We start from the raw sequence: 13859 nt of genomic DNA on the forward strand, positions 1-13859 counted from the left end.
TTAAAAATAAAAAGAAGCTATTTTGATCATTTTTCTTATTGAATGTTGTTTTTGTGACAAAACCTCAAAAATCAACATTTGAGGAAATTGTCCTATTAAATATCTAATTACTTTAGTGTATTATACTTGATATCAAAATAATGCCTTGGATCAGAACAAAGAGATACTTGTTTTAATATTTGTGACTTGACGTTTTGAAACTTGTTTTAGTATTAAGGGTCCTATTGTTGAAGGTCCTTGATCGGTAGTTGACTAAGAATTAGTTTTTGAGTAATGCAGTTGCCTCTGGTCATTTGATGCACTTCATATTCTTTTATGCTCTTGGGTATTGAATATCTAATTACTTTAGTGTATTATACTTGATACAAAATAGTGCCTTGGATCAGAACAAATAGATACACAAACACCACTAAGAAACCAATTATTTACATCCGAAACTATAACAATAGAATGTAACAAACAAGGAAGCTAACTTCTCTTCTGCTTGGCTTCGCCGGTCGGGAGATAATTACTCTCCAGCGACCACAAACAACACACAAGAAACTAGATAAATGCAAATCTGTAAAAGTTGTCTGCTATAAAAACATGTTGATTACCAATAGTAATAACATAATAATGTTTCCGACAATGTCCAAAGACAGCTTCTGAGGCGCCGCATTGTCACTAAACTGTCCTGCGTTCACGTACTCGCTTCTTCCGCTGCTGCTAGTCGCAGATACATTTACAGACATTGAACCTGAAAGAAGTTGAGAGATTTGTTAAGTGTGGAAAGATGAGATGGCTTTTGTATCACGTTTGAGTTTAAAAGGAATGAGATTCTTACAGTCATAGTTTGCCCATCCAATTCTCTGACCGACCAGATCATAGACAAAGATTTTGTCTTTAAGAACTAAATCTGCATATCAAAAGATGAAAACATATGTTTCTGTGCTACAGAACGTAAATTTCAAGTAATAAGGCTTACCTCCAAGGATCGTTATCCCTTGATTCTGTATCCTTTGAAAACCGATGCACCACACTGCAGTACCTCCCTACAGAGCATAGTCCAGAGACTAATGTTATACCGGAAGAAAACAGATTTCTATAAATGGAAACAGAGATAAAGTACTTACGACGTTGTTTTGCTGTATGAGGTAATCCTGAGGATTCAAGAACATGGATGCTCCACCAGCAAAGTTCAAGCTGACCGGTGGAAACACGTCTGCCACACTGACAATTTTACAGTAACAACCAAACAAATGTTTCAGCATTTTTTTCCAATATATTGATACTACTAATAAGAAGACATGCATAGAGATGGTACGAACCGAACCTAGTGGTTAATACGTAACATTGATTCCCTTTGGAAACAACGGGTCTCACAGACTGCGAAACAGCATTCGTGATCTGAAAATTTCCATAAGAAAGATTTGTTTTTTAGATACGCTATGAAGACAAAACTACACATGGGAGTTTTATTACTTACAGCTTCAACGAAAGGAACATAGGCTGCTTCAGAAAGGTAAGCCAACGTTGTACCAGTGTCGATGATTGTTCCCTGACCGTTCGATGTGGAGAAGACAGATGGATTGATAGGTAGAGCTTGGCCATTCACTGAGATGCTCAGCAGATTCACATTGTAATGAGGCCTGAGATCATATGATTAACATTTGAACAATTCTTTTTGAAACGAAACTGTTTAGAGGAGGGATAAAGAGATATTTTACTGTGAGGGAACGAGTGGAGTAAAGACCATGTTCGGCTCCACAATCTCTCCAAGAACCAATATCCCTCCGCCTCCGTTCTCTCCTTTCAAGCAGTGTGAGAACACTCTAGGAGCTACTCCCTGCGAAGCGAGCTGAGAGATCACAGACATTCCTTGTTGCCCGAACCCGAAGATCCCATCAACAGCTCGGTCCGACTTCACTAGATCCCCCGTCTGCGAGGTGCTGCATCTGTTCCAGAACGAAATCAAGTCTAGTGGCACGTATTGATGATTTTTGAACATTTGATGAAATAAACTCACCCGAACACAACCTGAGTCGTTGAGTTTGGGACGAGAGAGCTTCCTACAATCATGTCAAACTGCAAGAGATCGGAGACGTAGTACCCCGAGGTGCCGCTTCCGTCACCGTACTGAAACGTGTAAGCGCAGAGGTTGTTCTGAACAGAACAGCCTGAGTCAGAGGACTGAACACCCCAGCTGCATCTTTGGTCAGAACATGAGATTGGCGTCGCTGTTGCCGAGCTCCCTGGATCAAAGTAATTCAATTGAATCTGCAAAACAGAGCATCGCATTAATCTCAAAACAGAGTATTCAAAAATGAGATAAAGACATGAGAAAAGGTTTACTTGGAGTCCACTGGTTTGAGGACAGCCGTTGCAAGAAGCACAACTAACCCACAACACATCACTTCCTGTGTCAATCTGTACATAAAAGTCTCTCGGAGGTGATCCCAACCGCAGTTTCGTGTAATATAATCTGTTTTTAAAAACCAAAGAAACAACATTTTTGATTGAGACAATGACTCAAACACCTTGTGGGCAATTAAAGATGGAAACTTTAGATTACCCAACAACGAAAGGATCAAAAGTTCCGTCGACGGGGAAATCAACTACGCCGCCGAGAGACTGTAACAATCTGCCGTGTCTGGCTCTGTCACGCGCCTTGAGTTCGTTCATTTCCATCTCGTGATTCGCCGGAACGGCTCTTTCTAGTTTCAGGGCCGCCGGGAAACCGTAAGAGAAAACCGAAACCGGTAGTAAACAGAACAGAATAGTCGCTGAAAACAGAGCATCCGCCATAGCCGACAAGTGATGAGATCTCTATATCTCGTCGGGAATCGAAAAGATCAAAACTTTATCCTTGTGGGCAGACATAGAATGGAGAAATAAGCCGCGAAATTGTAAAGTGTTATGATCGTCGTCAATGTCGGATTTTCATGAAAACAGAGGATTTGCAGATTCGCTTCTTTTATGAGAGAGAGAGAAAGAGAAGTACACGATGGGATTAAACAGAGGATGCTCCAGTGCAGAATACTCCATAAGCACATGTGTTTTTTTATCTATTTATTATATATTGTGACAAAACATGTAAGAAAATGACTAATCATAACTTCATGTTGTTGGAGGAAAAAAGTTTATATGATTATGTAAATGTAATGAGTGCTGTTTATAATTATTTTTGGTGACGGAAATAGATAAATCTATAGATTTCTATATAATATGATAATTTATATTTTCATTTCAGAGTTTAGTGAGGAGTTTTATCAGTAACTTTTTCTTTAAAATTCTATAAGGAATATTATTAAAATAAATCAAAACCATATAGTTGCTTAACAAACAAGTAATTACTATCAGATACAAAAGGTAAAAAAAACTATATATGAAAAACAAGGATTAGGGATTTTCATCAAAAAGGGAAGACTGGTCTATGGAAGGTTCTTGGCAGCATCTCCTTTTTGCTTTGTTTTGTTTGTTTCTTCTGGTTACCTAAACCACATAATGCGTAATTTTAACGCGCCTTTTGATTTATCTATTAAAACAAATTGTCTTGTGATCTGTTCATCTGCATGATGGCATTCGTAGAGTTTTTGAATTAGTCGTGCATATCTCAAGTAATACCCTCCTCGGATAAGTAATATATGAATGAGCTAGAAGATGTTTTGTGTTACATCATTGACGTGAAGAGTATACAATTAAAAGTTTTTTCCATAATTCCACCGGAATTTAAATTGATAGATATTGAAATGTTTAAAATGCATGGTAAAAGTTGCTTAACAAACAAGTTATGACTTATCAAATACAAAAGGTAAAACTATATATGCAAACAAAGATTAGGGTTTTTTTCTTAACAAAAAAGGAAGACCATCATCTCCTTTCGCTTTTTTTCTTTTCTTTTTTACCTAAACCACATAATGCGTACCTCTTGCTTTATTTATTCATACAGAATTATGTATTTAAATACATGTTTTTGCATATGTTTTTTTGTTTTTGTTTGCATATGTTGAAGCTAATAGTTCATAGAAAAAGGCAGGTTATACTTTTTCACGTAGCATTGAAAGATTGAATATTTCAAGTTGATTAATTTGCAACTCCACGACTTGACTGGTTATTTGATTTCATAAAAAAAAAGGTTTCATATGTAGCAGCATGGTGGTGACTCATGAAAGTCAAATGGAAGGGTGAATTGGATTCCTATGTTACATGGAAACAGAAGCGGATACGTGGAAGCGGAAGCGTAAAGAAGCGCAGAAGCGAGATTTTTTAAAATATTAGGAAGCGGGTACGTGTTGGAAGCGTATATCCATATATAAATATATATATATATATATGTAAAAATTTTTAAAAAATAGGACTAAAAATTATATGATTTAAATTTGAAATACAACATTTATCTATTTATAATAATTTTGAAATGATTTTATATTAAAACTGTAAAAATACACATAAATTATGTTTACAAAAAATATTATATTAATTATTTTTAATACTTTATAACTAATTGACACAATATGTTTCAATATGTGCTATATCTTTAATAAAAAAATCTCAATGCATAAAGATAATTTATAGTATTATTTTTGATATTTGTATATTTATAACTCAATATTCATTACTATTAATTTTTTTATTTTATATAGATTAAAACTATGGTTTTATATTTTATTGATATACATTGTATTTTTTTTAAACGGAAGCGTGATTCCAAAACGGAATCATAAGCTTCCAACAGGTTTTTAAAGAGAATATTTTAGAAACGTTTTGGAAGCGAGATTCCGCAAGTTTCCACAAGGTTCTGATTCCGATTCCGATTCCGAAGCGGGAAGCAGACGTCCGATGAAGCTTCCGTGCAACGTAGGTCGTACATATCTCAAGTAATACCCTCCTCGGGTAAGTATTATATGGATGAGTTAGAAGATGTTTTGTGTTACATCATCGACGTGAGAGTATCTAATTAATTAAATAAACTTACAAGTGGTCTTATGTCTTTAGGAAGCAGCTCAATTAATCATGGCAATTTCTCTTCTTCTTTTTCCGATTGTTACTAAGCAGAACCCACATAGCAATTATATCATGCCTTTTGCTTTGACATTTCTTTTTCTCTTTCCTCATCTACAATATAAAATTGGATAAAATAAACTGAACATTTGTCGACAACTTCTTTTCATGTACCTCCCTTGTACCAAAAAGAACATTAGGTTTATACAAAAAAAAATTGATTTGAAACCAGATGATGAGAAATCCCTTAAGGTTTAGTATTAGAGGATATATGCTATGTGTGTAAACTGAAACTGACATAACCGAATCGTCTAGAGAGAGAGCAAACAAACAAAAACTTAAGTACCAAGTAATCCAGTTATAAGCTATGTTAGTCACTGTTAATTATAGATTTGGTTTTTGGGATTCCTTTAGTCATTTTTTATAGTTTAAGTCAATGTTCAAATAATCGCTAGGCGGTAACTAGATGCTTTATAGGAAATTAACGAATATGTGGATTATTCAAAGTTTAGTCGGAGCTTAGACGTTAACGAATTGTTGATTTATTTATATACATATTACATTTCTATAAGATATTTTAGTTTTTAATTAATTAAAAAATATTTTGATGAATTATATAAATTATATATACAAAAAAAGAAATTAATTAAACTTATAGATTTGTACTAACATAATTGCTTAATTTAACATATTTTGACTAATTTACATCACTTTAAACCAATTTTAATTGGGTTTTAACTAAGAGCAAATTAGCTCAATATACTAACAAAGATGGGATACCATAGAATGGGGGGGGGGGAGAATAGTAATGATGGGAGGAAGAAAATTGGAGGAATATAGGGTATGGTGCAAATAGGAGAGAATTGGTGTGTAGGGAGTATAAATTCTCTTTAACTAATTTAAACCGTTTTGAAGCATATAAATTGGATTATAAGAAAAAATATTTAAGTAAAAGCTAATTTTCCGTCTAGGCGGGAGTATAAACGATTTTTAGAACATTGGTATTAGTTCGATACATAGATTATCTTTTGATCTGTTTTACTGTATATTTTAAGTGTTTAAAAGCTTCTTTTATATAATTTTATTTAGGTGAATGAGCTTTCAGTTGTAGCAATTCATGCAAATAAAATGATATATAACATAAAAACAAAAGCAATACTTTTTTCTTCCTTTGTGGCTAAGTTAAGGTGTGGTGTCACATTCCATGGGATTGTCTTTTATATTGTTTCCAGGCAAATACATTAGTAAAGAACTCCTTTTTTTTGTTCAAACCATAAATTTATCTTCGCTTCACCTTTAGCTTGTCATCAACATTTGTTTTGTAATGTCTCGTCTTGTATTAATCCAAATTTTGTTGTTATTTATAATACACTATATGATTAGATATCAACTTACTTGAACATAAATTTATTGGTTTCAACACAAATATTTCTTTGTACCTTATTTCAGTGTCTTGTATAACGTAAATTTTATTGTTATATACTCCCTCCGTTTTTAATATAAATCGTTTTAAAGCTATGCACATAGATTAAGAAAAGCATTAATTTCTTACATTTTCGAAACAAAAACATTATTAATTATTTACCTAACCACAATTCAACCAATAGAAAAATAAAAGATATATTATCATTGGTCAAATAACATTAATTATTAATAAATGTTACATAGAAAACCGAAAACGACATAATTTGGAACAAAATTTTTTCTCTAAAACGACTTATATTAAAAAACGGAGGGAGTACAATACAATATTCCCTTTGTTTCATAATAAGTGTCATTCTAACTTTTTTTTTTTGTTACACAAAAGTGTCACTTTACAATTCCAATGCAGATTATACTTACTTTCAGCTGAAAATTAATTGCAAACTGCATTGGTTTTATAAATAATTTTATTTATCTCAAATACTATTGGTCAGACAGATGTAATTAAATAACTTATATATATTTCTGCTACTTTTTTAGTCTGTGTGAAAAGTGTCTAAGTGTCATTTATTCAGAAACGAATATATAATTAGATATCAACTTACTTGAACATAAATTTATTGGTTTCAAGTTTCAACACAAACATTTCTACGTGCCTTAAATTTCAGTCAAAACATTAATAATAATGGCGAACAAGGTATTACAGTTAATGTTAGAGCATTCCTATCAGTAAAAGCAACGTTATCCGTAAGTTCTTAAAAGTTAAAACTATCTCAATATAAACAAAAATTAAAATTAGTAAGAACTGATGAAAGAGGAAAAAGATAAATTCTCATTTAGGAAATTTAAGATACCCTTAAAAATCTCAAGTGCATATGTTACTTGATTATTGGTTATATTTTTTTAAAGGTAGATATATAGTCATAATATTCATATATTCTTATAGAAACTATCACAGTTTTTTAGCGGTAATCATGTTCTTAGGATACCATTAGTAAGAGTATCTTACTGAGTACCTACCACTTAAATTAATGAAAATAATTGAAATAATAGGAAAAAGAATGATAACTTTTTAGATCGGTTGTTTATGAAAATACCACAGATGAGATGGTGAGAGATAATTCTACACATTTCAACTGCACAATAACTCAATTAATTAAAAAAAACATAAAAATTAAATATTGTATATGAGAAACCGGCAAAGGTTTTCTCCAATGTGCATGTTTTAAGTATCTTACCTCTAGTATCTAAGAGATATAATATGATTAATTTTAATACAACTTAATTGATGATTAAAATTTAATACACAAAAAAACCTAAGACACTCCTAGGATAGCACTTATGTCAAGAGTAGTTCTATTTTTTGTTGAAGATCTCAGAAGAAGACCGTTAATTTTTCACCTCTCACCTCGTTTTCTTTATTTTTCATTTTATATCTTTAAAGAAGTTTATACTAAGGTAAGATATATATAATGAGATTGTCATTACTGTATGTTATGGACGCTTCAATGGAACTAAGAGCATGCTTCTATATTTTCTTTCAAAATAGAGATCACTATTATAAAAGTGAATTTGCTCTAATATATGATTCTATAATAAAATTTTTCTATTTAAAAAAAAATATAAATGAATGTTACTTTTTGCCTCTATATTTAGAAGTGAAATTATCACATCTCTATATTTTCCTTTATAAATAGAAGAACTCTATAGAGGTATATATTGGAGCAAATCCACCTCTCTAATAGAGATTCTTTATTTTAGAAAAAAATATAGAGGAAAAATATAGGTGGGTTGGAGATGGTCTAAGAACAACCCCATCATTTAGATAGTTTAAATAATATTTTATGATTATAAATGAATATATTATTGATATATTTAAGTTTATAATTAAATTTTAAAAACAAAAGTTTTTTAACCAATTCTAAAAGTACAAGTAGACAAATGGATTTTTAATAGAGTTCTAAAAGTGTATCTTTTCAGATATTATAACTTATAAGTGCTCTCCCTTCTTATTTATTATTTTTACGAAAATATCGCATAATTTTTTTTTTCAAAATAGAATGAAAAATAGCTTAAACTACCACATTTTTAATATTATTTTTCATGTTTATCTTAACCCACATTTACATTTAGTTTTAAACAAGTGAATAACATTTATATCCATAGAGTTGATTAATCTAGACATGATTTAAATTTGGAAGGTAGAATTTAAGATTAAAAAATAATAATTTGGAAGGTGATATTTTTGAAACATGGGCAAATTTTGACATATTGATAATAATGGTTTCTGACGCCCTTGTCATTGGTGATATGATGAAAAATATATACTCTTAATCGTGATGTGACTAAAAGTGTTATTGTTAATGTTATTATGTTTGAAATTATTTTATTTTTTGATTTTTTTTAGCTTTTACATGATTTATTTAAAAACAAATTTTTACTGTTTTGTGAAAATTGCATTTTAAAATGAAAAACTTTTAAATTTTATTATTTTTTGTAGTTTTCTAATTTTTATTTATGTTTCCTATTTTATTTCTTATTAATTAAAAAATATTATAAAAAACTGTCATGTCATCTTATTTAAAGGTTAACAAGTCATATTTTGGACTTGATGAATAAGTAAGCCATGTTGAAAGTTTTTTTATGATTCAAAAGGACAAAAGCCAATTTGAGGGTTTAATATGTTAGTAAAATAACTTAAAAGTATTGATGAATTCTATTTTGAAGTTTTTTTATGCAATTTTGTCTTATTTGAAGGTAAATTAATTGTGAGATACTAGTGGAAGAACCCATAGATGGGGATGGTGTAATGGGTGAAGTATTTGAACTTGGAAGAGTTATTGAAACTCTTATGTGGCCAAGAAAAACTCTCAAGAAGTTTTGTAAATTGAGCCCATTTTTATAAATCAGATTATGGTCCTTTTAGCATAAGCCCATGAATAATAATAGTCGCGTGATTAGTGAAGGAAAAGAGTATAAATACAAATACATTAATCCATCTTGAAGGATGGCTTAGAGACCTCCACCATAGATCTAATAAATATGACTTCAAAATTATTACATAATATAATTCGTTTTGATTCCAATGTGGCCTAGGAGGAATACCATAATAAGATTCACAGTATTTACTGGCTTTCATACCGATCGATCTTCATTTGACCATGCCTCTCAACCAGGACAAGAACCACTTATTGATTTCTATATATTGTGTATATTATAACCAAACTTAGATAGATATGTTAAGAGCTTTTAAATCCTTTTGATACGTTGAAATCCAAGATTCAATTATTTTAATCTCCTTGTCTCGTTGCATCACCAGCCACTCCGGATCTCCTTTCATCTTCATGACAATGTCTTGACAATGTGAACCTGCTCATTTAAAATTTATTAAAATTACCTGGGAGTTTTTTTTTTCTTATACGTTGGAGTTCAAGAATAGGATGAACGTAGGAGTTCATCATCATATTCTTAAACAACTTGTTGAATATGCTTAAATACAAATGAAAATTTACCATTATTTGATTTGATGGCGACAACACTATCTGAAATATCCTCTAAAACTCTGAAAATATGTTAAAAAGAAACCCCGTAAAACATTTGTGTATTATATATCTTAATTTATTAATCAATTTGTATTATGTTATTACCCGCCGACGCTATAAGGATCTGACAATCCATTAGAGAAAATGATGTTGCTCCCAAATTTTCGGAGGATTAGCTTCACATCCTGCACAATATATATAACATTTGAAAAGTAAGTTCTAGCTGATTAGTTTTATCAAAATTACTAAACTATTAACATTAATATCGGTCCAAATATATTCAAAGCGACCAAGAAAATCTCTGGTCCCTTTTACACCTAAACACAAAATTAAGAATGTAACAATACTAACTTGTGCCCCAAACAGGATGCTATTGATAATATATGAGTATGAGATTAGTTAACTTATAATATATATACTTGTTTACAAAAAAAAAAAAATTATATATATACTTCGCGACCAAAATTTTTTTATTTAATTATATATAATATACCTTTCTAATTATATATACCTGAATTCCAAAATACGTCGTGATCCAGTGTGGCCGAGGAGTGACACCATAATCAGCTTTACATCGCTCAATGTAACTGGTCATGTTAAATGGTGTTGTTGGGAACATCGTGTCTTGTTTGTCATACCCCACCGGCATCACTATCTCGCTGCAGGTCTATACAGAAATCGTTTCATGACATTTTAGGTATCGGTTAGACGAATTAAAATCAAACATAATTTTTCTACGTATACACTCTATCAGGTTTCAACATGGTTTTTAACGTGAATTTACGTGCCTGCCATCTCCATGCTTTATTATTGTTTGTAGGATGCGCAAACATATTGGTGTCATAGCAAGATTGGTTGCCTAATAAAGCGACAGCACCTGCGAAGATCCGATCAAGTAAACCTTTTTTACTGTTTGGTGGGTTGTTGTCGATTGCGTTGCACACGTTGGTCACCGAATAACTAGGACCCCGATTGTATTGAACAGCTTCGGCGTATATTGTACTCAAGAAGTCTTTGATATCGAAGCTTGCGTTCAATGGACTGGAAATATAATTGTATATATGGACGAAATAAGTATAAATTGTAGATTAGTTGAATTTTATTTTTAACAAAAAAGTCTTTCTTACGCGCAAGTTTTGAATTGTTTGCTAAGGATTAAGAGACCATTGGGTTTGGCAGCAACTCTATCGATTTCTTTCCAAGATTTGCGGATCATGTTATAACATCTCTCACTCGTTCCCTTGAGGAATATATGGAAGAAGAAAAGATGAAATCAGTATTTAGTTAGACTACAATTAAATAACCTAAAACAAAAATTAGTGAAAAACGGAATAGTAGAAATAAAAATATAGAAAAAGATATCTTATGTATTAATATGTTCTGTAGTAATTGAATAACTGAATAATTATTATTACCTTAATAACCTTGGTTACAATATAATAGTAACCAAATTTAGGACGAGTATCTTCAAAGTAGAGAAGAGGAGCTGAAGATGCTAATGCCCCGAGTGCTATGTGCGGATATTTTAGCCTGAACCATGCCGCTAACACTGTGTACCAAGAAACATAAAAGAAAATGATTATTCATTTTACCTTTTATTAATCATATAACGATATTTAATATTATCACTGAGAAATCATATAGAATACTCCACCCTAAGCAAGATTTCATATAGTAATCATAGTAAAATGTTAAATGGTAACTATATCAAATAAACAAAATACCATATACTGATGGTAGTAAAATGTTCAAGGGTACACCATAGACCACAAAGGTTATGGTTACGATATTTTGTATATATGGTATCTATATGTATATATAGTAGTGAGTATGGACTTACTTCCACCATATGATCCTCCTATGACAATGATAGGACTGTGTTTGGTTGAGTACTTTTCTTTAACATGCAAGAGAATTGATGCATAGTCTGCTAAAGCTTGTGCTGCATTCAAATATCCCAAGGTACTCGCGTTCTTCAATGCTTCTTCTGCAGAACCAAATGGCATCGTCTTCCCATAATACCTATGCTGCGTTATATATGGTATACATTTACATACATACAATGTTAAAGATATATCTAATCTAACCGCGCAGTTCTTTATAGCCACACACACCTCTATGTAGACAAGGAGCGCCTTTAAACGAGGACCGTTGTCACGAAGAAAACCGATGGCAGACAAATCCGAATCTAACGAGGATTCTTCTCCAAGAAACGCTAATATCGGTGCATTGTCTTTAGCACCAGCCCAGTGTTTTGAATCGATGGCGTATCTTTGTTGAAATGTCATGTAGCTTTTTGGTGTGAATGTGAAGTGGTCGAGATTCTGATTAAAGTAGAACATTTTTAGATCGGGGTCGTTTAGTTTTTGCGTCGGTGAATCAGGTTCATTCTTTAGCATTTTTGGGGAAATCCCAAGTCGAGGGATCTTGCAGTGAGCAAGAGTGATGAAAAAAGATGACGATGTTGAGAATATCAGTAGAAGGAGAATTGGAAACGTAAGAGACATTTTAAGTGTTTTGTTTAATCCTAGTAACTTTAGTGTGGTATATTAATGATCTCTAAGTTGGCGTAAGCTCATGCAAGCCTTTATATAGTTGCCAAAAAGTTATAATCCCTTTTGTCGTGCGAATTGTTTTCTATATAATTCAAATATTTGTATACGTGCATTCTTTTATATATATGTATGTATATATAAACCGTTACCCATTCATTTTTATGTGTGTTACGTGGAAACGGAAACGGATACGTGGAAGCGGAAACGGAAGCGGGTACGTGGAAGCAGAAGCGTAAAGAAGCGCAAAAGCAAAATTTTTTAAAAATATTAAGAAGCGGATACGTGTTGGAAGCATATATCCATATATATATATACATATATATAAAAAAATTTAAAAAATTAAGACTAAAAATTATATGATTTAAATTTGAAACAAAACATTTATTCATTTATAATAATTTTGAAATGATTTTATATTAAAACTGTAAAAATACACATAAATTAAGTTTATAAAAAAATATTATATTAGTTATTTTTAATACTTCATAAATAATTGACGCAATATATTTCAATGTGCTATATCTTTAATAAAAAATTTCAATGCATAAAGATAATTTATAGTATTAGTTTTAATATTTGTATATTTATAACTCAATATTCATTACTATTATTATTTTTATTTTATATAGATTAAAACTATGGTTTTATTTTTTACTGATATACATTGCATTTTTTTAAAAACGGAAGCGTGATTCTAACAGGTTTTTAAAGAAAATATTTTAGAAACCTTTTGGAAGCGCAAGTTTCCGATTCCGGTTGGGAACCGGACGTCGGATGAAGCTTCCGTGAAACATAGTAATGTATACTAAAAAAAATCTATCTTTTAACCACGGACTTGGACAAAGACAACTCTTTGATTACCACAAATTTGTCACAATTGACTACAAATTTGTTTTCTACTTAATTTGTTGTCAAAGTATGGCTAATCAAATGACAAAGAAACAAAAATTCTTCTCAAATTATTTAGGGGCCTGTTAAAAAAAAATTAACAACATTATATAAAGAAATTAATAATTTATTTTTAAAGTTAATACTTTAATCTATATATTTTAATTTTATTTTAAAATTTTGTGCTTTGAATTTATAAGTATAATTAAAAATTTAAAGTTTTAGAATCTTTTTGACCGTTCAACTTGCAAGTGAAACTATACGGCTATGCGTTCGTCTCAGCTATAGCCTGGCCACGATGTTTGTGTGGCAAACGAAACATTGCCAACGTTATGAGCCAAAGCCAATTTCTGGCTACCTAGCTACATTTAAGCCGCATAGTATCCTTAAAAAAAAGATTTTTGTCACATACATATACTAGTCAGAATTGCAATGTTTACTTTATCACAAACTTATACATATTATGTGACCT

General features: G+C 31.3%; 2 protein-coding genes across 3 annotated transcripts; both read right to left on the reverse strand.

Moving 5' to 3' along the window:
- Nucleotides 1-392: 392 nt before the first annotated feature.
- On the reverse strand, nt 393-3035 carry LOC106384521 (aspartic proteinase 36-like). 2 transcript variants are annotated; one of them, XM_013824483.3, is made up of 10 exons: nt 2552-3035; nt 2332-2461; nt 2006-2256; nt 1707-1928; nt 1466-1628; nt 1313-1386; nt 1113-1209; nt 965-1031; nt 824-895; nt 393-736 (listed from the first exon to the last, which is right to left on the reverse strand). In XM_013824483.3, exons 1-10 carry the CDS (start codon nt 2782-2784, stop codon nt 576-578), a joined length of 1470 nt encoding a protein of 489 aa, XP_013679937.1. In that variant the 5' UTR covers nt 2785-3035; the 3' UTR covers nt 393-575. The 2 variants fall into 2 exon arrangements, with proteins under 2 accessions (XP_013679937.1, XP_013679927.1); XM_013824473.3 differs by having other exon boundaries at nt 1707-1934; nt 2552-3033.
- A 6305-nt stretch (nt 3036-9340) lies between these two features.
- LOC106410629 (lysosomal Pro-X carboxypeptidase-like) lies at nt 9341-12517 on the reverse strand. The gene is made up of 9 exons (XM_013851174.3): nt 12059-12517; nt 11785-11971; nt 11360-11493; nt 11072-11184; nt 10733-10985; nt 10456-10611; nt 10050-10129; nt 9915-9964; nt 9341-9771 (listed from the first exon to the last, which is right to left on the reverse strand). The coding sequence occupies exons 1-9, from the start codon at nt 12449-12451 to the stop codon at nt 9629-9631; spliced, it is 1509 nt and encodes a 502-aa protein (XP_013706628.1). The 5' UTR covers nt 12452-12517; the 3' UTR covers nt 9341-9628.
- Nucleotides 12518-13859: the final 1342 nt, after the last annotated feature.

Source organism: Brassica napus, chromosome A2 (genome assembly GCF_020379485.1).
Source record: "Brassica napus cultivar Da-Ae chromosome A2, Da-Ae, whole genome shotgun sequence".
Lineage (NCBI taxonomy): Eukaryota > Viridiplantae > Streptophyta > Magnoliopsida > Brassicales > Brassicaceae > Brassica > Brassica napus.